The sequence below is a fragment of the Haemaphysalis longicornis genome, unplaced genomic scaffold (assembly GCF_048455015.1).
Source record: "Haemaphysalis longicornis isolate Haplotype H1 unplaced genomic scaffold, Haemaphysalis longicornis Haplotype H1 scaffold_1, whole genome shotgun sequence".
Classification (NCBI taxonomy): Eukaryota; Metazoa; Arthropoda; class Arachnida; order Ixodida; family Ixodidae; genus Haemaphysalis; species Haemaphysalis longicornis.
Window position 1 is genome coordinate 123,229,391 of NW_027526203.1, and position 26,842 is coordinate 123,256,232.

At 48.7% G+C, this 26,842-nt stretch overlaps 1 protein-coding gene across 1 annotated transcript in view; it reads left to right on the forward strand.

Moving 5' to 3' along the window:
• The window catches only part of LOC144179571 (uncharacterized), a 38,606-nt gene extending 12,166 nt beyond the window's left edge, over nucleotides 1-26,440 (forward strand). The window contains exons 2-3 of the mRNA XM_077707981.1: nucleotides 20,237-20,443; nucleotides 24,554-26,440. Of these exons, the coding sequence (XP_077564107.1) occupies nucleotides 20,237-20,443; nucleotides 24,554-25,383 (1,037 nt within the window). The 3' untranslated portion in view covers nucleotides 25,384-26,440. The remainder of the gene's footprint in view (nucleotides 1-20,236; nucleotides 20,444-24,553) is intronic.
• The last annotated feature ends 402 nt before the right edge of the window (nucleotides 26,441-26,842 follow it).

Consider the following 26,842-nt stretch of genomic DNA (forward strand, 5'->3'; position numbering starts at 1 on the left):
TTAACACAGATAAAACTAAGCATGTAACGTTTACTTCCTCTAACAATTTCACCCCAAATCAGTACACTATTTCGAATACCCGTATAGAGTCAGTGCTGTCATTTAAGTATCTGGGTATATTTCTTAGTTCGAACTTGACCTGGAACACTCATATAGAATACCTAACAGGTAAAGCTTTTAAAAAATTGGGCCTTCTAAAACGACGCTTACACCTTGCAAACTCCGAAACTAAACTGCACGCATACTGTTCTTTAATTCGTCCTTCGTTAGAGTACGCTTCTATTATATGGCACCCGCACCAGGAATATCTAACAGCCTTACTCGAGTCAGTACAGAACAAGGCTGCTCGGTTTATTCTTTCGTCATATTCCCGCTATACCAGTGTTTCGGCAATAAAAGCGTCCCTCAAACTTCCGCCTCTCGCAATTCGAAGAAAATACTGTCGCTTATCATTTTTTCATGCTCTTTATCACAACGGTTTATTGCCTTCAAGCAGTCATGTTCATCCAGCAACTTACGTATCAGCACGCATCGATCATGCGCATAAAGTCAGGCCCATATTCGCGAAAACTAACAAATACCAAAATTCACCATTACCGCTTAGTATTGCCGAGTGGAATCTGTTGCCTGCCAGTGTGGCAAACCTAACCGAGCTGTCCTCGTTCCAGAGTGCTCTGTTAGCGTTTTTAGAAAATGAACATCCGTTATAGTTGTGTATCCATATTCTCTTGTACTATTCTCTTGTACTTTTCTCTCGTACGCCATTTATGTTTTGTACTGGCTTTTCACCCTGCAATCATTTGACACATGTGACTTGTATGCAATTTTTTGGTTGATGTGTAATCCCCCCCTATGTAATGCCTTTTCGGCCCTTAGGGTATCTCAATAATAAACCATTGTAGCAACTTCGTTCAAATGTCGTACACCGAAGTATCCTCGCAGTTTGCTGTAAAGATTGGAACTGCTTTTCCCCAGTTCGAGGAGCCTGCAGGCACTGGACATGGACATTGCAAAAAGTATCCGTCTGAGTCTGGCTGGCACATATTTTCCGATAAGCTTGGGCAGTTTATTTCATATGCGAGCAACGAAGGCTGCTCTTCTGTGACAGACATGGCGAAACTTCAAATCCGTGAAAACTTTGAAGGTTCATTCCCAGATGTTTATGTTGCTGTTACATTTTTTTGTGCTTGTCGGTAATGAATTTCACTTGCGAAGGTCATTCAGCCAGCTGAAATTGATCAAAAACCGCTTTTATCAGTCGACTTACAGCTGCCTCGGCGATTTGTAGCTGCTCAGCGTGGGGACAGAGATTCTTAAAAGCGTCAATGGTGAGGATATCATCATCAAACTAGCAAGTGAAACGGAAACGCTTGTAGAAACGTGCAGAACTTTTTATCTATTCCTAAAACACGAATAAAAACAGAAAGCATGCTAATACGTACACATGCCCGATTTCAAGGTTGGATTTCGTCGAAACGCGCGTAAGGTATAGAAAATTTTGTTTATTTATTTAGTCATTTAAGAGGAAAAGAGCCGCATGCAATAGGAATGTGTTTTTTTCTGTCATAAATATATATAGTGCCTGCAAAAATGTAAATCTGTTACCTGTTTAACAGTGAACTATGTTTCATTATTAAAATATTTTTGTGATGTTCGTATCCATCTCATTTCCTGAAAGCGCCACTTTTTCTAACAGATTTAGCTCCCCGCAGATTCAGAATATTTTATTAATAAACCATTCAAATTAAATTTCCCGCTCAGTCGGCATATGCCATATACTGCCTTAGGAGAGCCTAAATTTGGGTTTCTGAATGAAATCACATAATAGCCAGGCGATTGGTAGCTTATTTACAGTAAGGATGGGCGAACAGCTTCTGAAATAAAATTCCCCCGCATTTCCCCGAGGGGGAGAATGTGAAAGTGCGAATGCACGGTTGTCGGCCCGCTTGCGGCGCTTGCGCTCGGCCCCCGCAGCCCACCGCCTCGCCGCCTTCTCTTCCATCTCTTCCATCGGGTTTGTAGTATCACGTGTACACCACGCAGTTATCAAGCCGCTATAACGCCGCTGAGTCGCCAACGCACGCCGCTGACAACGTAGTTTGAATGCGTTAAAGATATAAGGCGCGTCTAATACTGATATCACCGTCGCGTCCGTGGCTTGGTCGGTAGAGCGTCGCGCTGCGGCCGCAAAGTCCTCGGATCGAAACCTGGCGCCGGATGCTGTTTCTTTTTCAAATATAGAGGAGCACTGCGGACGCCAACGCCGCCGGCGGTGGATGGTTTGGGGTCGCTTATAAAGTGCATTCGACTACCTGTTTACTTCGGCAGTACTTACACGCCGCTGACCAAAGCGTGGGCTGCCGAATACGCCGCCGCGACAGAGGAGCTTGGCGGCTTTCATGCACCCTCTCGCCGAGCAGCGCCCCTTGCGGCCTCTGCGCGCAGTCATCGCCGGCGGAGCCACCCTCTCCAGTAGAGAATGCGCGCGCTCCGCACACTAGCCAGTATATTCCAGGCACTATACCGGAACCACCACCGATCCTTCTCTCTGTGGCGCTGCAGTCGCAACCGGCTCGGTAGACGGGGCGCTCGCAGGCGGTTTCGCTTATGCTTCTCCCTTCGCGTTCCTAGTTCAGCGCTCGGCGCATACTTTTCTCGTGCCTGCGCGGGCGCGTGGGTGGGTGCACACATCTGGTAATTATTTACATTCTCGGAAGCAAATAGCTACAATAAACAGCAGACACAATGACATTTTTTTCGCCCCTTGTGTGGTTCTTCCGGGTCCTTTTTTTGCCGAAGAGCAGTACTCGCAGTAGCCGGCGCATTCAGTGCCCCGGTCTCCGGCGTTTCTTGTTCGCGCGGTCGTTCTCCGTAGTGTTGAATGCGCGATGCCGTTCGAGTGACACGTTTAGTGATTTGCCAGCGACTGTATTCCATTGATGTGGGCCTCTGCATGTGAGGCTGAGGCAGACAATGCCGACCTGCTTCGTTCCCGGGTGTACCAGCAGGAACAATTAAGAGCAACACGGACAGGCACTTTTTCTCGGCTCCCAAAGATGTGACGCTTCGCTCGCCATGGCATAAGGTCATCCCGCGTGCGGGTAAGGAGCTTTCGACAAAGTCCATAGTGTGCGACTGCCATTTTCACGTACAGGACATCGACAAATGGTACGTACACAAAATGACGTTCACTCTGAGGAATTCTCTGCGCGCGTCATCAAATCGTATTTGGTGACGCGCATGCATTTCTATTCCAGATTCCTTCAGTGAGAACGTCCCTTGAATGTGCAGGTTCAGTCGGCGCGCAAACGCGCTAAGCTACAGTAAGCACGCTGGCAAAGTTGGAGTTTGTTGTAAATGAAAAAAAAAAAAAAAAAACCTTGCATACATGTATCTATTCATTACTTTTTTCTGTTAACATGCTTTGGTATTTTGTAGCCATATTCACCGTAAGCAAAAAAGATGTGGAGTTGATTTTTAAATAAAAAATGCTTGCATGTTTCTATACTTTGTTTCTCTTAACGTGCTTTGGTGTATTGTAGCCATGTTCACCTTAAGCAAAAAAGATGTGGAGTTGATTGTAAATAGAAAAAAAATGTTGGATATATTTTTCTACTTTGTGTCTGCCGTAAAGTGTGTACTGGGAAAACCAATGAATTGCTGAAAAGAACTTTATGCTTATTGACATGTAAGCTGGTTTAACTTCGCCAGTTAATTGGCTAAATATTTCTTTCAGTTAGAGATATTTCGCCTTTTGCAGAAATGTCGCTTCTTAGTGACGTTTGGTAAAGCTAACTGTTGTGAGGGCAAAAAATGGGAAAGATACTATTCTAAAAAGGACGTCGAGAAAATTAGGAAGTTTCGTCATCGAGTGGCCTGAATTACTAGAGCCACTAAGTGACGTAGCTCCAATGCTGACCTTGCTTCTTTGGCTGGAAACAAAATGAGCGGTTTCATGATTTTTTATAAAATTCGGAAGAGTCAATCAAACTAAGCTTCAACGGAGGCTTATTCTATGCTACCAGCTCGCTGCAGACCGTTCACGCTCGTGGTTGACTGCCAGCGAGCAGCCGACGCAAGCGCGCGCTAACTACGATGCGCTTCGGCTGACCTACGCAAAGCAATGAGCCGTAACGAACGGCTTTTACGCCCCACATTAGCGCTCCTCACCAGCTACTGGAAAGTACTCTGGCCTAGATGTAGTCTGGACGCGGACAACTTGGCGGGTAGCGGGTAGTCTTTAATATTATCGCGCGCTAACGTCATGAGAAGGCCGAAGAGGCGTTGGGAGAGGCGCCGTTGCACGCGACGAGCAGCGGCCGGGTAGAGCAAAATGCGGCGGTCCCGCCCTCTCGCGGCACGCCGAGAAACGGAGACGCCGGCGATGCACGGCGCATGGGGAGAGTTTTACAACTGAACCTATCTAGTAACGTTGCCTTGTAGCTCAACCAGATAAGAGGACGGAGAGGGCGGGCAGCGGGGTAGGAGCGTGCGCACGCAATAAAGAAATACGAGAACCAGGAGGTGTTCGATCAGGTAACACGGGTGTCGGTGTCTTCGCTGTCTCTACATTTCTCTGTCTCTACATGGAGGTTCACACTACGTTCCCATTTGTGCTCCGATAAATGAAACAACGTAACGGCAACACAATGGAACCTACACGGAACCCCCATGATGCTCCGCATCCTCCGCATGGTTCCCCACGAGAAGATGGTGTAATTTTTATTTCATGCTGTATTCCGGCGCGAAAACTCACAATGTTGCTCATTGCTCGCTGTCCATTATCAACCTAAGTCCGCACCGTCATAAGCAACGCCTGAAGGGTTTGAATTCCGTAGTTCCTCGCTGTATTTTGTCCAGTCCTAGAATGCCAGGTAGCAGCTAATATTTCAGAGTCATATCGCCCATCCGACTCATGGCCGCTGTGCTGGAGAGTGCCGCCTTGCCTCGTCCAGATACTGTAGGCTGACCTTACATTATCTGAGGGAATGTGAGGTCAACCTACAGCTGATACGCAGCTGATAAGTTACAGCTGATACACAGACAAGTTCGCTGTGCTGAACTTCTTCCTCAAGCCCGGCTTTTTTAAAGCCACCAGAAAATTCACCCTTAAAAGACACTGAAGTGAACTTTTCAAACTTCTGTTCGTGAGTGTATTGAACCGGTCTAATAGTCTATAGACCGGCTCAATACCGGCGTATTATAAGCCGTTCTATTGAGCGGCTCAAATAAGCATGCTTTTCATTGCGTATACGGACGCTAAGGCTTTTTTTTTTTTTTCAATTTATAAAGCCGGAAAAGAGAAAAAAATACAAATCACTTGAGTGTCCCCCGCTGCAGTGCTCCCAACTCCTATTGTGCGGACGTACATGCAGAATTCTATTCACTACACAGTTCAGACACTCACGAAAAGTATACCTCGCTCTTATTCTTTCTTCCATTGTTCCGTAGGAGGGAGTTTATTTTTATATGGCGGTATTTGACCTGCTTTATTGCTAGCGTAGATGCTGTTCTGAGGACTTTTCGTTCCCACTTTTGGTATGTTCATGTTAAGGATTGTTTACATGTTCGTAGTGAGTACATGTTCTCCTTTATCCGTATGAAGACATTGTTTTCCGTTCTATTATGAAAGTTTGTTTAATCTTTCTGCACATGTATGTCTGAAACGTGAACTATTGTCAATGTTAAAAGTTTTTGGTTTTCTTTTTTATTGGTGCGCCAATAAATAGAAAAACCTACTGGCTGCAATATCAGGGCAAACTCTTGATTATTATTACTGTTGTTAATATTATTGTTATTGTTATTATTTTTGTCTTTTTCTAATTATTATTATTATTATTATTTCCGGCGACTGTGAATTTTGATTTAATAAATTATGGTACGCGTTGCCCAAAAATTGAGGTCTATGGTCTTTTTTGTTAAAAAACGGCTGCTGGAAATGGTATATTTATTTGCCTTAATTTACAGCAACCAATTTTAGCTATCCATAGCCACCGTTTTCTGCAATGTCTCGAATAGGCGCCACAGCGGGCAATGTTTCGAAGTGAGAACCTGTCCGCTCCTCAGACTATGTACACGCATCGGGGCGAAACTTCAGATAACAGTGTTTTTTTCTTTTTAATTTTTAATTTCATCAGACTTCTGGTAGTTTGTAAGACACGCCGGCTCAGGATCGATTTCGATCATCCGGGTATCTTTAACGTGCGCCGAATCTCGACACACCGGCGTGCTTGTTCGACACGTCTACGTAAGAAAAACGGCCGCCGGGGCCGAGATCGAACCCGCGGCGTGGCAGGCTTAGCGGATAATTTCCACAGAAAAATTTCCAAAGTGAAACTGCAGAAGAGGTCATTGTCTTGCAATTGGGCGGCTCAAGTGACGTGAAACAGTGCCCAACTGCTGGTGTGCAACTGTATAGTATCTCGAGTACTGGAGTGAGCTCCTTGGAACGCTCTCCGCATTTTTTCAGTGCACTGGGATTTAGCTGCGCAACCGAATGTTTCGCTGGTTGATTTGGAGTCACTCGCGCTACACCTGAGGGTTGACGGATTCGACTGCCGCTGCAGGCCTACGGGTGAAATCTATAAAATACAAGGAAATTCAGAGCCGTTATTTTTTTTTTGCATTTGTCGCCATTTATGTGTGTGTGTGTGTGTGTGTGTGTGTGTGTGTGTGTGTGTGTGTGTGTGTGTGTGTGTGTGTGTGTGTGTGTGTGTGTGTGTGTGTGTGTGTGTATGTGTGTGTGTGCGTGCGTGCGTGCGTGCGTGCGTGCGTGCGTGCGTGCGCTGAGTGGGCAGTAGATACCCCACGAGCAAAGCAAGAGAAGGTCCAAATATCCGCAGGTGGGACATAGACGTCCCGCAGTGCATACAGCCACATTCATGCAGCTCCGTATATGTATAACGAACGCAATTCTCAATGTGCTTGTCCAAAATATAACAGGAATGCGTCACGCACTCACGGCCTACCGCACGCTTATGACGCGTACCGAAAGTAGGCTTAGCGAAATTCGAAGGTTCGAGAAAATTGTAAGCTTGATTGGGGGAAAAGGACAGGGATAGTGATGAATCCATGATGTACAGTTAGTTTGTGTGCACTTGGCAAGTATTTCTGCAGGACTCGAGGGTGGTCTTTCACATATGAATACGTGTGCCACGAACACTGGTATACATGCTTGGAGACACAGCCTGGTCGAAGGCGATGAAGCACCGCTGCGGCAGTGAGGACCTGCACTCAAACGACACGCTCCAGCCCTCTTTTAAGTGAATAACTTTGCTATTTGACGGAGCGTGTAGAAGTCTACATATACGCGGGGTGATATGATATTTCGGCTTATTTCAAATGACCATACTAGGCGGCGGAAATTAGATCGAAAAATGCAATGGGGACATCACGGGTGGAGGGGCATGCGCCGCGGCAACTGTACTGGAAATGGTCCACGTGAATCATTTACAGTCAGGGGATGAAACTCTTATGGGTGATGAAGAAGGTAGTTCGAGTGCGCGATGATGATGAGTTGCGAGGCGGGAACGGCCAATTCAGCGCGCGGACAAAATGTACAGTCTTTATCAAAATTTTCTAGGTCAAGCCGATAGTGTGCAGGCCGCAAAAAACTCAATGTACAAGCTTACGTATACCCAGCGAGGCTTAAACGTGTTATGCCGGAAAGCTAGAGAAAACACCCTTCTTTCTTCCCGCCATGAAATATTTTTGCAACATTTAAAGGTAAAGATTATTTTTCGAATTCTTTGTGGTCGAGAAGGCTTAGGACTGGCCTAGAAAATTTTGACAAGGGGCGACTCTTAAAAAAAAAAAAGGTCGTGGCACTTACTTACAAACACTAACCAGTTACTTGTCCCCGTGTAAACTATAGTACTTAGTGGATTTTACTAACTGACCATGCATAACCGAGTAAAAAACTACGCGCGACAATGTGTATCGGCTGACACATTGAACACTTAGACAACCTACAAATAAATTGAGCAAGAAAACCAAAGGAATGCACGAGGAGAGCGAGTACAATTAGTCACCTTAGAAATACACCTGCTCTTCTTGCCTTTATATCCAGCAGCGGAAAGTCATTTGATAGAGTTGATGGGCTTGTCGCAAAAGTCAAATATTTTAGCGATAATTTTAGAATTATGCATTTTAATGTGAGCATATACAAGTCAGCATGCGGATTTGCAAAAACTTTTTAATCGTGATTTGCAGTGGGGAAAGTGCTGTAGCTATTACGTCCAATAATTCACATAATTTGTTACTGCAGTGAATGTTAGTATCAAACCAGCAGTATAGTTACTAAGTGCACGGTCTAGACCACCCGGTTACAACTTAAGAACGGCAACTGAAGTTGCCACTGTGCCTCGTCACCGCAGCCGGATGTTACTCAGCGCGGCGCAAGTAGTACGTTACTGGGAATATTTTGAACGCCACAAGAGCCGTTTTAGTTATTTTTTGGTTTTATAATGCTTATAAACCACTGCAGCGACGACAAATGAACTACGTGAGGAAAGGCAGACGATACCACGCATTCATAGCAGTCTCCTTTCAAAACGCGCGCGCCCGTTGACATCCGGCTCCGTCGCTTAGGCGGAGTGATACCGTACATGAGCTTGCCATTCTTAACTTGTTCCCGAGTATAGTAACGGTTCCACACTTAGTGGCAGGACCTACGTACCGTTCTGGGTGGTAGTGGGGTTCGTAAGGAGTTAGTAAATACAGCCGTTACTACTCTTTTACGAGCTTTTTTGTTAAGAGTGTACGCCTTGTCGTCGCTCTGGTTCCATAGAAACAAGTTTTATGGGCTCTTATGGCGTCCGGAAGGAGGCAGAATAGTTGGTCGCTAATCTCCGCAGTTGTACTGTGGTGGCTAGAAGGGACCATATTTGTACCGCGCAACAGGAAATGAATCGCTGCGGAGCGGCTGATATCCGGTTCGGAAATGCATGCGCTCGCGCTGCGGTGCTGTCCGCGTATACCGGACGCCTCGTGCATTTCCGCTGTGTAATCAGTTGAGTGCACGAGTCTGTCTAACGCGATAATAAAGCTGTGACGTCGTGTTTGAAATAGTAGGGGTGGCGCAAAGTAGCGCAGTGGATGATGGAATGCGCGACGATATTGTTGAAATGGGGATTGTATGGCCTTGCCTCCGTGCTTCATTAAGGCAAAGCTTTCTATGCCGCGCTGATGGCGTCGGTGCGCACCGCAAAACGCACTGAAGGAAAGCCAACTTTCTCTAAAGTTGATGACGATCGCGGGTGAGTTAAGAAAAGACACTTCCCGTGGTGGGAATCGAACCTGGGTCCCTCGCGTCTATCCGATTGCGCCATTCGGACACGGTCGAAACAGTTTGGATTTGGAGAGGGGTGCTTGGACGTGCAAAATTAGACGGAGAATCACGCATCTCTCCGTGTAACGACGACTGTGGTTGAACGCGAGGTTTTCTTCGCGAGAAATCAATTGGAGGAGGGTCAAAGTCAAAGACGCTGCGATCAAACGTCGAAACTGCGTGCGAGTCAAAGTCAAAGAGTCCAAACCGTCTGCGAGTCAAAGCCCAAACTCAGGCGAAAACCAATGGCATCCACGAGAAAGCTTCGCGTTCAACCATCGTCGTCGTTAGACGGAGGGATGCGTGATATTGAAGCGCGCCACGTCACACGGGCCAAGAGCCGAGGCAATGTTGATAAATTAATTGACTGGCTGTGGTTACAACTGGGCCGAACATGCGTGATTGTTGACAGAACAACGGTTATACAGGGTCCGTTCGTTTCACCTGCACAGCGTGAACCAGTTCGAGCGGTGCAGCACTTCTCAGTGGTGCAGTTCGCGGCACCTGAACCGCGCCGTTAGATTCACCGGCGGTGCCGACGGGTGCAGGACGCGTTGCCTGCACTCCCTGCCGAGGAGGTGCAGAAAAGTGCAGCTCTGGTTCTGCCGATTCCCGCTTTGCAAGAGGTGCTGGACGAATCGAGCGGGCCCATATTCCAAAGGCTTGGAGTGCTTGAGAGTCATGACAGCGGTTCTCAAAGGGGGGTCCGCGAAGCCCTCCCCAAAACTCGCTGCCCCCATTCACTTCTCGTTCTCGCCAAACCTGCCAATCCGGAACTTTTTTTCCCTCCGCAAAAAGGCCAGACACACAAAAGGCAGCGTCTGAGCGACTTTTAGCTGCTGGCCCGAATTATTTGACCCATGCATGAGCCTGAAAAAGAGGACGTGTGTGGGTGACTACAGCTGCACTTGGTGCAAACTGTTTGACATTATGACATGGATCAAATACAGTTCATCGTGGGGTCCTCCATCACATTTGCCAGCCGAAAACGGGTCCCCAACACACTCACGGTTGAGGACCGCTGACGTATGGCTTTGTATAGCGAGATGGGCTAAGTAATTTACGTTTTCGCGTAATCGCGTGCATGCTGCCGGCCCCTCACCACACCTTGGCAGGCGGGTCAGTGAACCCACAAGTTCACTGACCCGCCTGCCAAGATGTGGGGTGAGGGGCCGGCACGCGATTACGCGAAAACTTAAATTCCGTTAGAGACGCAGGACAGACAAGGGTACAGTGTACTAGAAGGGCTAGTATACACTGTAACAAGGGTGGAAACAACGCTCAAAGACAGACCAATTACGCTGCGGTGAAAAAGGAAATCCGCCTGGAGTATACCACGGCGCCTATTAACTTCAAACGCCTCGAGCGAGTCTCGCGGCACTGCTGATTGCGCAGAGCTGGTAGCGATGACGGTGGCGGGTGCACGGCGCTTGCGAGCACAGCTGCAGCCCTGCGCTGCGAGGCAGCGGGATCCCGAGCAGACCGCGGGTGGCCGGCCTCCTCCGTGGCGGCTGAACATCGGCCGTTCAATGGCTCTCAGAGGTACGACCTGCTGGGGGACGCCGCGACTCAGTTTCCCCGTCCAGTTTCGTTGTCGATGCCGCGGGTATAGTGTGCTAGAATTCCGCGGGTATACCGCCGTTCAACGACGATGATGATGGCAGCGTCCACGACGGGGCATCGGTGCGTTCACCTGCGCTTGCCCGAAATTCTTTCGCGCCTCCGCCCGTGCTCTGATCGAATCTCTGCACCTTTGCTCAAACTTAATTCGCCGCCCCGTGCCTGCTGTTGGTCTGAGCTCGCTGTCTCACGTGGCACCGTTGCACTTCGCATTTATCGAGTCGTGTTCAATAATATTCAGAAACAGAAAGTGCCTAAGCTCAAGCAGGTGTCTCGGCATGCGTGCGCTATATAGTCCTACGCTTAACTAAAGGAAGCGCTAACACAGCTCCTTGTGACCGGGAAATCAGGATTAAAAGTAGTTGAACTTGTGGCATGGAATTAATGTACACCGCTTTTTTTGCGAATATAAATTGTGGCTCACTACTCACGAAATAACTTCAAGTAGTCGCTTCGCACGGAGGAAACAGGCCGTGAAGCTAGTACACGGGCGGAAGCGGGCTTGAGCATTTCGGAGCAGCTCAGGGAGCAGCAATAATGCTGATTTGGAGCAGCTCTGGAGCATCAAAAGGCAAGTTTTGGAGCAACTGCAGGGTCGTTTGGAAGCAGATTTCTAGAATCAAACATCATTTATTGGCATATTTTTATTCCTAAAGAAACACACACACACGCACAAATTCAGATCATTCTTACTCAACATTCGATTAATACTTAGCCGGCCACTTTTTCAAGAAGTTAAAAATTATGTGTTCCCGCAATTAAAACATAACAGCTGACAAGGCAATAACTAAGAGAAAACTAGAGAAGGCGATGCTTCGAACAGCTACTTCTAATTAAACCTCAGACAAATGAAAAATAAACGTTGGTGGTATTACAACACCAGCATGCGCAGAGAAAGACCACAAGTCGGCAAAGTGGATCTTTTTGCAGCTAAGCTGTCAAAAGTTTACTTCATTCTACACCAAACTAGACTCTATAGACAAATAAAAAAACGAGAGAGACCGAAAGATATTGAGAGTAAATAAAACCAACAGAAAAAAGAGATAAGATAAGAGGAAAAAGACATAACTAAACCAGCTGACTAGAATCCAGACAAATAAAAAATAAATGACGGTTCACAAAACACCAGAAAAAATACCCTAGCGTATTACCCGCTTTATATTACCAAGTACTGCGTGCTTCTATCTACATAAAAATACCGCGCAACTGCGGCGTGTTTATCCATATAACCCACGTAACAGTGCTTATCAACTTTTTGTCAAGCGTAAACAGCGGGCTTACCCGAGGGAGGACGGGTGGCTGTGGAGGGGGGGGCTAACCCCCCCCCCCCCCCTCGAGAAAAAGGCAGTGCTACACAGTAAGACCCACCTACCGAGCTGATTACTTGCAGATATATCTGCTAGCTTAAGTGAATCTCCCCTCTCGCTTGTGCCAAGGCTGCGCCTGTTCTCTCATCCTGTTCGACACGGCACGGCGGCATCTCAACTTTGGAATGAGACGAGCGCACCAACGATAAGATAAAGTAGCCAGGGTCCGACTGAACAGTAAAACCGATTTTTTTTTTTTTTTGCTTTGACAATTAGCAGGACGATTGTAACGACTGGTGACCGTGCATGCGTCCAAGCGTCACAGCTCAGCGCGCCGTGCGGTGAAGCTGCATTTACGGCCTAAATTTGCGCATTGCCGCAACCCCGTGAAACCGCGCCGCCACTTCAAGAAAAGGATAGTCTTCTGTCGATTCCGCCGGAGCACTCCACGTCGTGAGCGGCAGCGAACGAGGCTCCCTGCGCATTGCGACTGGCACTGCACATCATCTTGCCCGACATTCTGCGGTCCCGCTTGGGATGGCGCAAAAGGCGCAGCGCTTCGACCCCTGTACTACGTTTTGAGCGCGGGAGATGAGCCCGCCCAGCCGTTACATTGAGGTTCAGAAATAATTTCACGGGCAAAAGAAAGCGCGCTTCAAAGCTCGCCTTTGCTCAGCTAGTTTCGAAGCCCCGCAAATTTGATGTCACTCTTGCAATGCGCCGCAAGCTAGGGAGGCTTGATGCCTGCTTCCGAGACCGTTGCCATGGGCTGAAGCGCACACGATTAGCACTCCTGTGCGCACCACACCACTCCGAGTGTCTCCGCAGGGATCAGGCTGTTGGCGCCAATATCGAAGCTTGAAAACGACCAAGCCAGTCGGCCGCAGGCCGCTTCGGCCAAGCTGGCACTGTGGCAATCGCTTTCACTTGCGGTGCAGATGAAAATTACGCCACCCCTTTTTGCAGCACAAAATTAGCTTCTTTCGCATTCGGCACACTTTGTGTGCCGTATAGTACGCCACTCGCCGCGTCCGGCGTGTTCACGTGCATGCCCGCGGGGAAAGAGCATTTCTAAAAGTGTATAGTAACGTTGGCTCACCAGCTGTACGGTGCGAAAAAATTACGCACTCAAGCGCGATCCCACCCCCCTCCCCCCACCCACCTAAAAAAAGTGCCCTTCCACTCTGTGAAGAAGGATGGCCAGCAAAGCTTGGCGCAGTGCATGAAAGGAGTGCACGAAACAGAACACGTTTGTTTGTGACTTACGATTGAGCATACCTCCTAGCTAATTAGCTGAACAAAACTTTAGCGGACCACAGTTTTTACTCTAGGGTACACGCATGGGCCAAAGTGCAAAGCGCAAAAAACAGGGACAGCGGACAAGGGAGGGCACAGGACAGGCGCAGGACAGCGCCTGTCCTGCGCCCTCTCTTGTCCGCTGTCCCTGTTTTGTGTTGTTGTTGTTGTTGTTTTTGCGCTGTGCACTTTAGTCGAATATGAATCACAAAAAGCTTAAGCATCCATTCTTTCACTACAAACATACGGTAGTCCGTTTCCCTCCCGCGTCGTAGGCGAGGTTTCTGTCTGTGCATAGCCTCCTGTACAAGGCATTATACAGGAGGCTATGGTCTGTGTAACACGCCAACCCAAACCGCTCGGCCACAACTCCGCCCCTCCTCCGCCTCCCAAATGGCTGGGGGAGAGAGACGCCGCGCTTGGCGAGGAGCGTACACGACCAACGCCCTCTCTCGACGGTATTGACACGACTCGGGAAAGAGGGCGGCGGCGGTGGAGAGGAGGATAAAGCGGGGCTGCAACCATACTCCCTCCATAGATGGCCATGTTTCACTGCGCAACACACAATGAGGGAAAGCCAGCTTACAGAGACCAAGAGGACACTGAAGTGATTCGTAAGCATTGCGGGATTACTAGCGCAAATTGTAGTCTGGAGTCTCTACGCCACGTTTTGACCATTCTCGCTGCGATTACGCGAATTTATTCAGTAGAAAAATCACTTCAAAAATGCCGTCCTCCTCTCTGCATCCTCCTTGCCGATTTCCTATGACGTTTCGTATGACGTCAAAACAAGATGGCTTGGCTTGACTGCGTTACTGCACGGCTCCTTGACCCTCCGACAGAATCAGTCGGCCAAGCGTTTAGTCGGCCGGCGGCTTGTTTGTTAGTTTGTAGACTGTAGCAAGCTTTAAGTCCGAGTCCCTCCACACAAGCGCACATGCGACGCTTCGCTGACTGGTACGCTAGCTCGTACCTGCTACGACAGGTACCTAAGGTCAATTGAAGGGAGTCAGCGAAGTTAATATAGGCACTAAGGAAATAAAATCAATCGAAACTTTTACCGTACAGCGTAAGACCAGGGTGCAGGAAGCACTTCTTTGCGTTGGGTGAACAAGCACAGCGGTCAGCAGCACGACCACAGATCTGCGAACGCTTTTCCGTCTAAGAAATGCAGTCGCTAGGCTTAGTCGCAGTCGCTAGGAGACGCTTACTGCACGAGTGCTACACATGAAATGGTCATCTAAGCTAGCTTGAAATGCTAAAACCAAATAAAAATTTAAACTGGCTATACATTATATACTTTATATTTCCGACCCTGCCATCGCTGGCTTATGGCCGAGTGCAATAAAGACTTATGGCCAAGTTGGAACACTAGGTATATTGTTTTCCAAGTCGCAAGTTCGAATCCCCCACAGTACATTTCTTAAAGTTGATTTATTTGTTTTTGGGCAATGTTTTCTATACTTTTTTTTACTTAATTCACTATTTTTGCGCTGTAACGTTCATTGTTCCACGAGCGAGTTCGCAGAACGCGTGCAGACTAACAGTGACGCGCTGGCGAGTTCTCGTTGGCTTGGTGTTGCCATAAGCACCAACTGCTTGCAGGTACAGTCCGGAATCAGCAGACTCTTGGCCTGGCGCGAACACGCCTCTTACGATACAGACACGAGCCAGGCAAGCTCCAAAGATGTGGGGAAAAGCGCATCGAATTTGAGCGTCTGCGTTGACGCGGAGTGCGTTCATCCACTGCGTACGCCTCGGCTATAGTGATTGCTACGATTTCAAGCCGTGCTGGTAGGCTTATCTGACGAATTTTACAGCCGACAACATGGCAGAAGCGCGGTATGCCGATTACGGAGATATCGAGAATGTCCATCCAACGATACCGTCGGATGGTAAGCATGCTGTTTGACAGAACCGAAACCGAAACAGGTTTCAATTGTAATTTTAGACATCGTCCAATCACGTAGCACCTTGTATTGCCGTCACTGCTGTTAGTCGGTGGGGCCGCCGCAAACCGCGCATGGTAGTTTTTCTTCTTTCAGGTTTTATAAAAGAAATACCGCCTTATCGACCGGATAAACCATGAAAAGTGTGTTTATTTGAGCCAGTCTGCGCAGTGCAAGCAAAAACAGGAGCTTGACAAATTCACTTCAGTGTCCCTTTAGGGTCGCCGTCACCTCTAAACACACGTGCATTGCTGGGAAAACACATTTCCAGGGCCAATAGAGGACATGAAAATATGGAGGCCTGAAGACCTTCTTTTCTATTTCTTTATGAAGTTTTCCATATACGCTGAGCACAAGACACCGTTCCACACGGGCGCGCGAACTGGGCAGCTCACGGCTTTTAGCCGAAGATGGTAAAGGACGCCTGTACGAGACAAACGGAACAAGAAAACAACAACGTGACGAGCATTGCAGCAGAGAACGAGGGAAATGCTCGAAGGTAAAGTGGGCGCACTTTCGAAAGCCAAACATGCCGCCTTGGTTAAAGGAGTACTGACACGAAATTTCTCGCTTTCAGTTTTTATGCTGTAAAGAATACCTGTGGTCCCAGTAATTACGAAAATCGAACCGAAAGGCGTCAGCCACCAACATATAATTAATTATAGCACGTTTATTGCAACCACTTTCAAATTCGGTCGCCGCGCGGGAAAATGGCCGTTCGAAGGAGAGCCTGCAAGCGGACTGCCTGACGTCACGGTCTCCGTGACGTCGGACCGTGACGTCATGGTCTCCGTGACGTCAGGGACGTTCGCTGCATCGTCTGCTACGGATTGCACGCGGTTCACACTAAAGCGCTGGACACATGTACGATTTGTACACTCGATTCGCATGCGACTGATCGTTACGACTGTCACCACGACTAGTCGAACGCGTGAATTTGAGACACATGACCCGATGCGTGCATGCGATGCGTCGTCGGCGTCGCTCCGCCCACCGTTTTTGCTCCATGGTCAACTACGACTATCGCTGAGCTGAATTTGTAGATCCCGCGCGTTTAATCGCAAAAAATGGATAAAGCAGGCAATCGTGAAGCGTTTCCTGCCTTCGGAAACAGTTCGCGCACACGCCGGCCGCGCCTGCCAGCTCGGACACTCAGCGGCTCGATCCGGCGCAGACCACGGTAGCAAGACGGTAGCAACCGCTTGTCGCTGCTCTTCTGAATCAATCTGATCGTTAAAATGAAGTTCCACATGCGAGAAAGTAGGTGTTAGTGTGGTGAAAAATTGTGCTTGGGATTGTTATCAGGGCTTATTTTAAAAGCGGCGATCAGATATCTGCCGCGATGCAAGCGTATACGCTGACCGGCCCCCCGCGGCGCGCGGCGGGCGGTGCGCCGACCGGTCGAGAGATGGCAATACCTGCGCGGAAACGTGAAGTGCGCACTTCGCAAGCCTTGCTCACAGCGGTACCGCAGCCAAGCCAAACCTCCTATCGAAGCGAGACCGCCCACAACAACAGCGCAGGCTATCGCTTCCGGTTCCGGAAACAACTGTATGACGTCATGCTGAATCGGCCGCAAAATCGCGGATAGCCTGACGTCACACCCTAAGCGATTTCGCTAGTGCTGCCGATTTGTAATAGTTCGCGGCCAGGGCAACTAAAATCGATTTTTGATGCGTTTCCAGCCTCGGATCGCTCCAAAAATTTCTGTGGGTAATCTGTACAAACTACTGAAGCCAATTATATCGTTATTTAGGCCTCTAAATTTGGTGTCAGTACTCCTTTAAAGCCCTACCCTGAATCAGATGCCAAAAGTTGCGGGCTTGGTGAGAGGGGCTTATACATTTTCCTCCAATTTTTGTCTTGCAGTAAATTCTAAAATTCCCATTTTTTCATACAATGTCGAACGCTCCTTCCCCGTGATTTCCTTGGCGGTGTTCACAGTTGCCTTCCCATTTGGCCGAAGCAGAAGTGACATCTGCAGCACCTATAGCTCTAGGGCAGATGTTAGGAAAATGGGGCACATAACCAAAACTACTTCATTTAATAAATATTGACTCGTGGTTAGCGATACGTGCCCTCAAAGTTGGCCCTGGAATACATTGGTGTGAATGGTACTGTCGTTGAAGACCAACTTAAGGGACACACAGCTCTAACCACGAGTCAGATACACAATTTTTTATAATGTGGAGTAGCAGTTGTATTAAAATAAACATTTTTTAAACATTTTACAGATACCGGGAGGCTATATTAGGCGTGGCCTTGGAGAACTAGTGAAAAGCTGCAAAAAAAAGAAGTCACCCATTATTAAAAGCTTTGACATCATGACAACATTAGTGAATGTTTCTTTAGCTAACCACTGAAACGGGGACCCGCCGCGGTTGCTCAGTGGCTAGGAGGAGGTGAAAAGCGAGAACGCCCGTGTGTACAAGATTTCGGCACACGTTAAAAATCCCCAGGTGGTCAAAATTAATCCGGAGTCCTCCACTGCGGCGCACCTTTGAAGGGGTGTTGTAAATTGAAGGGGTGTTGTAAAAATAGTGACGTAGGTTTCGGAGATTCTTCTGCTTTGTAGAATGAGTTTTGTCTGTCTAGCTGCTTCACTTGCATTTTTTTTTACTTTGTGAAGCTAGAGACCTTAGACGCAAAATGATCGATATCGTTGCAGCCCTGCGGCGAGAAGAGGATTGAAGAGAATGCCTCCACACATAAATCTAGCCAAATTGCAAGCCACGTTGTAGAAAAACATGCTGCCCAAAAGCTTTATATATGAGACAGACTGCAAACGCGTGACAAACATCTTTGCAACCAGTTACATACAGCAATGAACTGAATTAATGTCTCGATGCGAGCTAATAGGTATGCCATAAATTAATTAGGCTTAAGCGCCAAGCACGACTTCAGGAAAAGGGGTTTCTGACAGAACAGAGGCGCAATAGCAACTACGCTTTATTTCGCAGTGCAGCGATTATAAAGCTATAAAAATACAAGTCACAACTACAGAAGAATAAACGCAGAAAAAAAAACAGAAAAAAAAAACAGAAAGTAAAAGCGTGACCGCAGCGGCGCACTCTAATCGTCAATATAGTCAATCTCGCAAGCAAACAGATCAATGCAAGGCTTGTTTCACGAAGCCTGCACGGCAAAATTGGACTAGACAACAGTATTGAAAAACTACAGCAAACAGCGTGAAAAGGAAATTTTTGAGGCCTATGTCATTAACAAGGCAGGGGAGAGATGTCAGCAAGCCTTCCATTGATCTGTTTGCTTGCGAGATTGACTATCTTGAGAGTGCGCCGCTGCGGTCATGCTTTTAGATGTTTCTTTGTTTTTTTTTGTTTGTTTTTTTTTTCTGCGTCTATTTTTCTGTAGTATTGCGACTTGTATTTTGAGAGCTTTATAATAGCTGTCACTGCGAAATAAAGTGTAGTTATTAGTGCGCCTCTGTCCCGTAAACCCCCTTTTCTTGAAGTTGTGCTGGGCGCTCAAACCTAATTCATTTATTACATACAGCAACTCCCGCCGAGGAGTGTTTTATGCCATGGAACACCAACCTTCACACAACCAAGTTTTTTATATCAAGACATTGGAGATTGCTTGTCTTGTTTGTTTGGCATTGTAAAATATATGGTCAGGGGGCTTATCATTTTTCTTTATTCAGCTCAAATTGCCCCTTAACCTTAAATGCAGTCCTGGGGCTTGCACTTCAGATCTAGAATGAACGAAGCTCTCATGAGCTGTGCACCTTAAGTTTGAACGCACAGCAGTGCGCGCGCACCTATAGTTCATCTCACAAGCTAGCTGCAGCACTGTGGAGGCTACATTGTTGTCCCCCTCAGGGCGCCTAACTCACCGCGAAGGAAGCGACAAAAGGCGCCGGGGCCGTGCGGTGCCACTTGCCGAGAGGGGAGAAGGGAGTGTCCTTTCAGGACCCCCTTCACGGCGGATTAGGCGCCCTCAGTGGGCGCACTATTGATAACAATGCAGCCTCCACAGTGCTGCAGCTAGCTTGTGAGATGAACTATAGTCATCCACGTGTCAAAAAGAGGAGTTTAAAATAAACATGCGCTTGCATCGCTGGCGTGATCAGTTACTACTTTTTAGCTGGACACCCTCTCCGGCGCAGCCCCACTATTGTGGCACAGGGGAAGGAAATACTGACAAAATCACAAGCCTACATGCTTTGAATGACCCGCTGAACTCGCAGCCAAACTTCCTGTTCGAACAGCTGCGCTACGACTCAGCTGAAGGGGCAGTCGGGGTGCACGATTCAGTTTCAAACTCGAAGTTATCTTATTATCTCGAAAAAATACGAAAGACACTCAATGAGGTACGTTCTACAGTAATGCCCACCCTACTTAGGGCACGTGCACACCAGCGTCGAACTTGCCGTGCCGCCCTGCCGACGGCCGCCTGCGGCATCGCGCCGCGCTGCGGGTGGAGGCTGCGGCGCGTCGCCGCTGGCGGCCGTCGGCAGGGCGGCACGGCAAGTTCGACGCTGGTGTGCACGTAGCTTTATTTCCTGTCAGGGTCGACTAGGGAAGCTCGAGTGTGAAGCTTATGGGTGTAGTGCCGCAAGTTGGTTACCAGCAGGCAGGGCGTTGCGTATCTGAAATTTTTCATTTCTTTTGCTCTGACCAACAAATTGTGTTTTGTAACCATGGCAATGTGCATGTAAGCCCCCGGAACTCCAACCATTTCCCCCCCCACCCGTTTCTCCTCCGCGTGGCGCGCAGAGCGGCAGATCGCGACGCTGGTGTTCCTCGACCTGGAGTCCACGGGCCTGCCGTCGTTCATGCCGAAGCGGAAGGTGAACATCACCGAGGTGTCGCTGATCGCCGTCGCGCGGGAGCACCTGCGGGTCCCGCTGCGCATCCTGCACAAGCTCACGTTCTGCGTGCGGCCGCGCAACGCGGTCATGCTGCACGCCGCCGAGATGAGCGGTGAGCGCCTTGGCACCACGCTCGCGCTCTGGCTGTTGAGGGAAAGATGTCTAGGCCGTAGGTTGCACGGGAGGTGTGCCGGCAACAGATCTGGCAGGGTGAGGGAACGCTTAGCACATTAACCCCGAAATTCTGCTTTTTAGGTAGGCTCTCTTGAAGTGTGTCCCTCTGGCATTGCTAGACCCCCCCCCCCCCCCCCCTTTCTGAACACTTGCCATACCCGTGGCAAGTGTTTCCCCTTATTTTTCTTAGGCACGGCACGTGATATTCCTGTGGATAGTCCCCTGGTCAAAAACATGGTTCCTTTCGACCTTTCCAGTGGCTACCTAGATTCTGGGGTCTGGTACACCCTGTGGTATTTTCACTGTGTCCCGAAGCTTTCACAGACAGAGTACTGAATGTATGGTATTCAACATCATTACCGTGTTAAGCTGGATGTCAATTTATATCGGTGGATATGCTGTTTTTCGGGATTAACAGAGAGTATCGGACAAACTGCACCACAGCACCCAGCCAGAACATGTTGGCGGCCCTGTCACGCCACTCCAGTGCTGGCCCTTGGCTGGCGGTCAGACCTGGTGAGAAGCCGGTGGCGTCTGCTAACAGTCAGCCGACGCACCTACCACACTAGGGAAAATGAGCGCTTTTTGCTTCTCAGTTTGCCTGCGTGCTGACCACTGTGTTTATGGCTCCTTTAAATACCTGCACGCTAAAAACTTTTTGGTCACCTTAAATGGTGATTTGCTGAAGTGATACAGCCAGCAATAATGCCAATTCAAGTAAAGCCCAATGAAGGGAGTCATTGCACAGGTCTGCGCAGGATATGCTATATTACTTGGTTACGGGAGACTGCATTCTGCCTTCCGTAGCTAAGATGATGTGACGAGACCTGCAGCGTGACAAATGGTGGGAAGAATCAGGCCTTTCAATGTCCAATGATGCTCTCGCAAACGCACATTATAGCAGTGTCTGGTCTGGCCCACATACTTTTGACCACATGACGCATACAATACACATAGGGGTTGGCACGTTTACGAAATTACAAGCCCGACACATTTTCAAAATTTTCCAAAATGTCCGGCCCTTTTTATCTAGGCAGCTAAAAAAAGGCCAATTAAAGTTCATGTAGACAAAACAGCTCAATTCAAATGCACTGCATTGCCTAAGTTATGCATTTTGCTTTAATTTAAGCCTGAAAAGCCTCCATTGAAAAAAAAAAGATTGTGCCGATAGCTGCGATAGTTTGTGTTTCACAGCAATGAACGGTTCAATTTTTGCACACCAATCCAACAGAAAAGGCCTGTAATCCAAGCCGGCTTCTGGAATTTTATTTTTTGGGAAAGGGAACTTTTTCTTCTCTGATGTAACGTCAGATATGATCTCTGTGCATAAAGAGCAATATGTAAAATTTTTGTAAAAACTGAAAACGGTGCCCAGGCATGCCTGTGCCTGTGCCATCTCTCGGAAAACACCCCACAGTTTCTAAGCTACCCCAAGGCAAATAAATGATCTTCACGTGCTACACAACATTAGAAGACTAGACGGCTGAAACTTGAGCAAACTGCACCACTACCGCGTGCGTGCGTGCGTTGGTGCTGAGCTGAGCTTGGAGTAAAGGCGAAATATGACTTTGAGACTACGGATTTTGGGAAAACATCTCGCCTTATATTCAAATAAATACGGTACTACTTGCACCTCCTTCCTCTGGCACTGTTTTCAGTTCAGCAGAAAGCATTGTAGCACCTCCCAGTGCACCAAAGGATCATCAGACAACTTACATCTCGGCAGTAGTGGCCTAATGGGCACAGAAAAAGAGCATCTACAGAGCCATGGGTTTTCTCTTTCCCCAACCTAGCATTCAGGAATCCTTGAAAACAAGCCTCACGACCATTGCCACTTTTATGACCTGCTTACTTTTCCAGACAGGCACAAGTGAAAGCACACTCAGCAGTAAGGCCAGCGGTGAATGGTAGCCACTGATGCATGGCCCTCCCCAGGGCCACGTTTGCAGACCACGGGCGAGTAAGACCGAACAACAGACACGTGGCTGGCTTTTTATCAGGAGCAGGCACAGTCCAGCGTGTTACACCAAAGGGAATTAGTGGTTTCTGGAGCTATAAGGATTATGGCTATGAAGAGGCTGTAATGCCCCTCTGGCAAGCTGGAGCACGAAAACTGAGGCCCCAATTCACAAAGCAGCATTGTGAGGATGCTGCAGAGGGTTCTCCAATGACTCACCGAAAGGCGCCGGGGATGTGCTCGGAGGCAGGCTCAGTCGACATAGTGAGCCTTAGTCTGCAGTCCAAATGTACACTATGTACAACAGGAGCAGCTGTCCCGAGCTTAAGCGATAAGACTGGGTCCCCACAAGCTCGCTCAGCTGTTTGAGGTCGCCGACTCGGTCCGTCTCCTAAGGGGAGACTTCCCTAGTACCGTGTTCAGGGAACCTCACGTTCTTTGTGCGACCGTGAGAATAGCCCCTGTACCGAGGAAGGCCCCAAGGGAAGCCATCCCGTGAAGTGCAGTGCCTCGGTTTTGGGAGAGAAGGGCCATCTTTGGAAGGGGGGGGGAAAACATTCATGGTCCCCACACAGCATTGCACAATTTCACTCATGTACTCTACCACGTCATGCACACCTTGTGTTGACTGTGATGGGCGACAGAAGTGAAAACACTACACACCGTACGTCGTACTGCTTGGCACCATGTTGTCGTGCTATCTCAGCCGCGAAAATTTACATTTTCACTCGTTTCATCAGCTTTTTGTTCATTCTCCTGCAGGTTGTACAGGTTAAAGACGTTATAAATGTGCTGAATTTGTACATCAGCAAATCAGTGGGGGTAGAGCAGGAGGGAAACGGTAGTTTTGAGCACGCTTTTCTGGCTATACAATGCACATAAATCGGTTTTCAAAGCCCAGAACACGGCCTACGCCATTTTGGACTTGATTCTGGTAAGATGATCCGACAGTGTTCACCACTCACTCCGGTGTTCCTTCAAAATTGAGACCTACAGAAAAGCGGGACTTCAGGTAGCCCTTTTCTGGAGGGTTATCGATGAGCAACACAGAAATATTTAACTTGACAATTCAGCCAGTTCTCCGTGCACAGAGAGCAGCAGCCACCAGTGCTTTTGTATGCTTTGCTGCAAAACATTTACAGTTCAATGCACAATTCCAACAAACAGCAGTTGTCTCACGTCTTCCAAGCAGGACATATAGGGGTGAACTGAAATACAGTGCAAGCGCTAGAAAAATGACCGGGCAAGCGTGTGTAGTTACCATGTAATATCCAAACTGTTGGCCAGACATGCAGCCGCATAGTGCCTGACACATGACCTCAGATTATGCACAAAAGATGAAAGTTGGTCTACAAGAGCACACAACTTTGTACAAAGGGATATACGACCAATATTAAACCTTCCCTCATTCTGACAAATTACCTATACTGACGGCTCCTATACCTATACTAATTACCTATACTAACAGTAGCATTACACACAGTCTTTAGAAGTTATGGCAACTTGTGGACAGCCCATCCAGAACTTGCCATTTCCTCCCCTTTCCTATTTTGTGACCTTAGTAGTAATTGCTTGTCTATTTTTGCTTTTTCACCACTGGGGCTGGTAGTTTGTTTCTAATGTAGCTCCATGCCATGCCAGATGGGCCTCGATTTTTCTCGGAGCGGGCACCTCTGGTCCCCCTGCAGGGCTGCCAGTACTGCAGGGAGGTCTGCCAGCCTGCTGGCTGCCTGAATGCAGTAAATCAAAGAGGTCCGCTGTCGAACCTAATGCCTAGGCATGCCTCCTGGTTAGGCCAGTATGTTAGTCATGGATCAAAAGACCTTACGTGCAGTGTAATATTTATGCAGTGCCTTTCATTCATTTATAGATTTTAACGTTAATCAGACCTAATCAACAAAACTGGTGAATGCCATTGATTCCTTCGAGAAGCAGACTAGATTGTGTTCGTATACGTAAACGGCAGCATATGTGATGCTACTTGGAGCACAATAGACAGTTATATAACATTATGGACAGTTGCTACAAGAATGGCACAACAGTTTCCACTGCTCCAACCCATTCCCCCGCCCCCGTGCTTGCCCCGCGCAGGTCTGGACAACGTGGAGCTGGAGTCCTGCCCGCCCTTCAGCACCACTGCCCGGGTGATCGAGGACTTCCTGTACGCCCTGCCACAGCCCGTCTGCCTGGTGGCGCACAACGGGGACGCCTTCGACTTCCCCCTGCTGTGCGCGGAGATGAAGCACGCCTCCCCCGGCACCGACCTGATGGCCTTCTTCTGCTGCGACTCGCTGCCGGCCTTCCGCCACATCCTGGGCAGCGCCGCCGACCCCCAGGAGGTGCAGGAGGTCATCGAACTGGGGCAGCTGGACGCCCACTTCTGGGACGACTTTCTCGCCACGGACGACTTTCTCACAACGGTCGACGACCAGGAGCCCCTGGAACAGCCCGCATCGCGGCCGCTCGACACCACGCCCCAGAGGAAAAATCCCGTCGCACCGCCGCCCATCAAAAAGAAGCGCTCCGCCGCCGAGGACGCCAGGGATTGCCGGCCCCCGAACGCGTCCACCGTGCGGAGGCCACTCTTCCAGGATTCCACCCAAAACGGCAGTCCCAAGCAAACTCTGCCAAACGGCAAGCCTGCCAGGGAAGAAGGTGCCCCGAGGTTGGCCAGCACTGGCGATGCCGGCATCCAGACCGGCGGCCGCTGGTCATCCAACGGCAAGAAAACGGCACCGAAGTTCAAGCTGGGCAGCGTGTACGAGCGTGTCGTGGGACAGCCGATGCCATCGGCGCATGAGGCCGAGGTCGACTCCCGGGCGCTGGCCGAGATCTGCGCTCGGCTGGGCAGCGTGTTCCTGAAGTACGTGGACGCCAAGCACGGCATGCTGGAGAGCGTGGCTCCCATGTGGGAGCCATGAACCCTCTCTCCCTCCACGCCGCGCCCGCGGTGGCCTGGGCTCGTCGCGACACCTGCGCACAGGAGACGCTCTCCGTTGGCGGCCGAAGCTGGGAGTGCACACGTGATATCAGCAAACGCACAGCATGCGACTGACATTTTGCAAAAACAGCAGTGCATGCACTCTTTCCCTTGCAGCCACCGCACTGCAGGAGTGCGACCACTGTATCGCGTCGCTGTTGGCGATCCTCTGGGCTGCAATGCGGGGCTGCCCCTTTCATCACCCATGCACTGCATTCCGGTGGTGGAGGAAAAGGGAGGCTCGGGGCTGACTTAGGGGCATTTTAAAACTAACTGAAGGCGAGCTCAGGGTGGCTCTGCCCCACTCAGCTTCTGCAATAGTGGACAAGAGGCACGCACACGGTGCTGCGCTGGCAGTCACTGACCTCCCGTGCTGTGGAGGGAGCGTGTAGAGAATGAATTCATGGCCTTGAAAATATGACGCGCTTCGGTTTTTTGGCATGGTTTGATATGGTGGTGCAAATTTGGCTTCGCTTTTTATGTTGGTGCCTGAGGAGTTTTATTCTTCTTTACGGCTTTTGCCCGCTTTTTATTGTCTTATCCCTGGTGCTTTCGTATCCAAAGGTTAGTACAAGCAGGGAATGGTTTTATGAAAAGCTTGTCTGTGCTTTTTAAAAATTTTACAATTCATATACAACTTTGTCCCATGTGTGTTATTGGCAGAATTTTATCAAGATTTTGGTACACAACACACTAGCTCCATGCTGAGCACATAATGCACTATTTGCCTGTTTATTGTTTGCCAATGAATTACTTGCCCAGTTGGTTTTTAAACACTTCTGTTGCAGTGCACTTGTGGCAGGCTCGGCTGTTTATATGCTGCAGCAGCTCGCCGCATAGACTTGAAGAATTGACTGCAGGCAATGCTCGCACATTTTCATTTTTCAGCTTCTAGTTCAGGAAAATCGTGCTATTTGTTGTAGTGGATGACTGAAGTAGTATATATGACAAGTATTTTTGTATACATTTATGACCATAAAGAGATGCACCTTGTTTGATGAGCGAGTGGTGACTGCCCAGGCTCTCTTGGTTTGCTCTGCTTCTCTAATAATCGGTGAAGCAAATCAGCACCGAAAAGAGAGAAAAACAAAACAATCTAGCGCCTTAGTGAAAAGGCAGTTCGTAAGAAAAGCAGCTTCCCAGAGACCCCTGACCACCGCCAAGTGGTGTGCTCCCACAACTGCGGAGGACATTGGCGCAGGCCTGCATAGAGTTTCGTACTAATATATACTAGAGGCAAACCTGTCGCTGCAGTCCCTGGCCGCCCGGGGCAACGCCATTGCCGCTAGCAACGTTCCTCGCCTTCTTGGCTTAGCTAGCCATATGGCTTCTTTTTTGTCTCGAAGCCAAAGCTAACAAAAAAATTTTAACATGAATTTCTTGTTCATCGTGCATAAAGC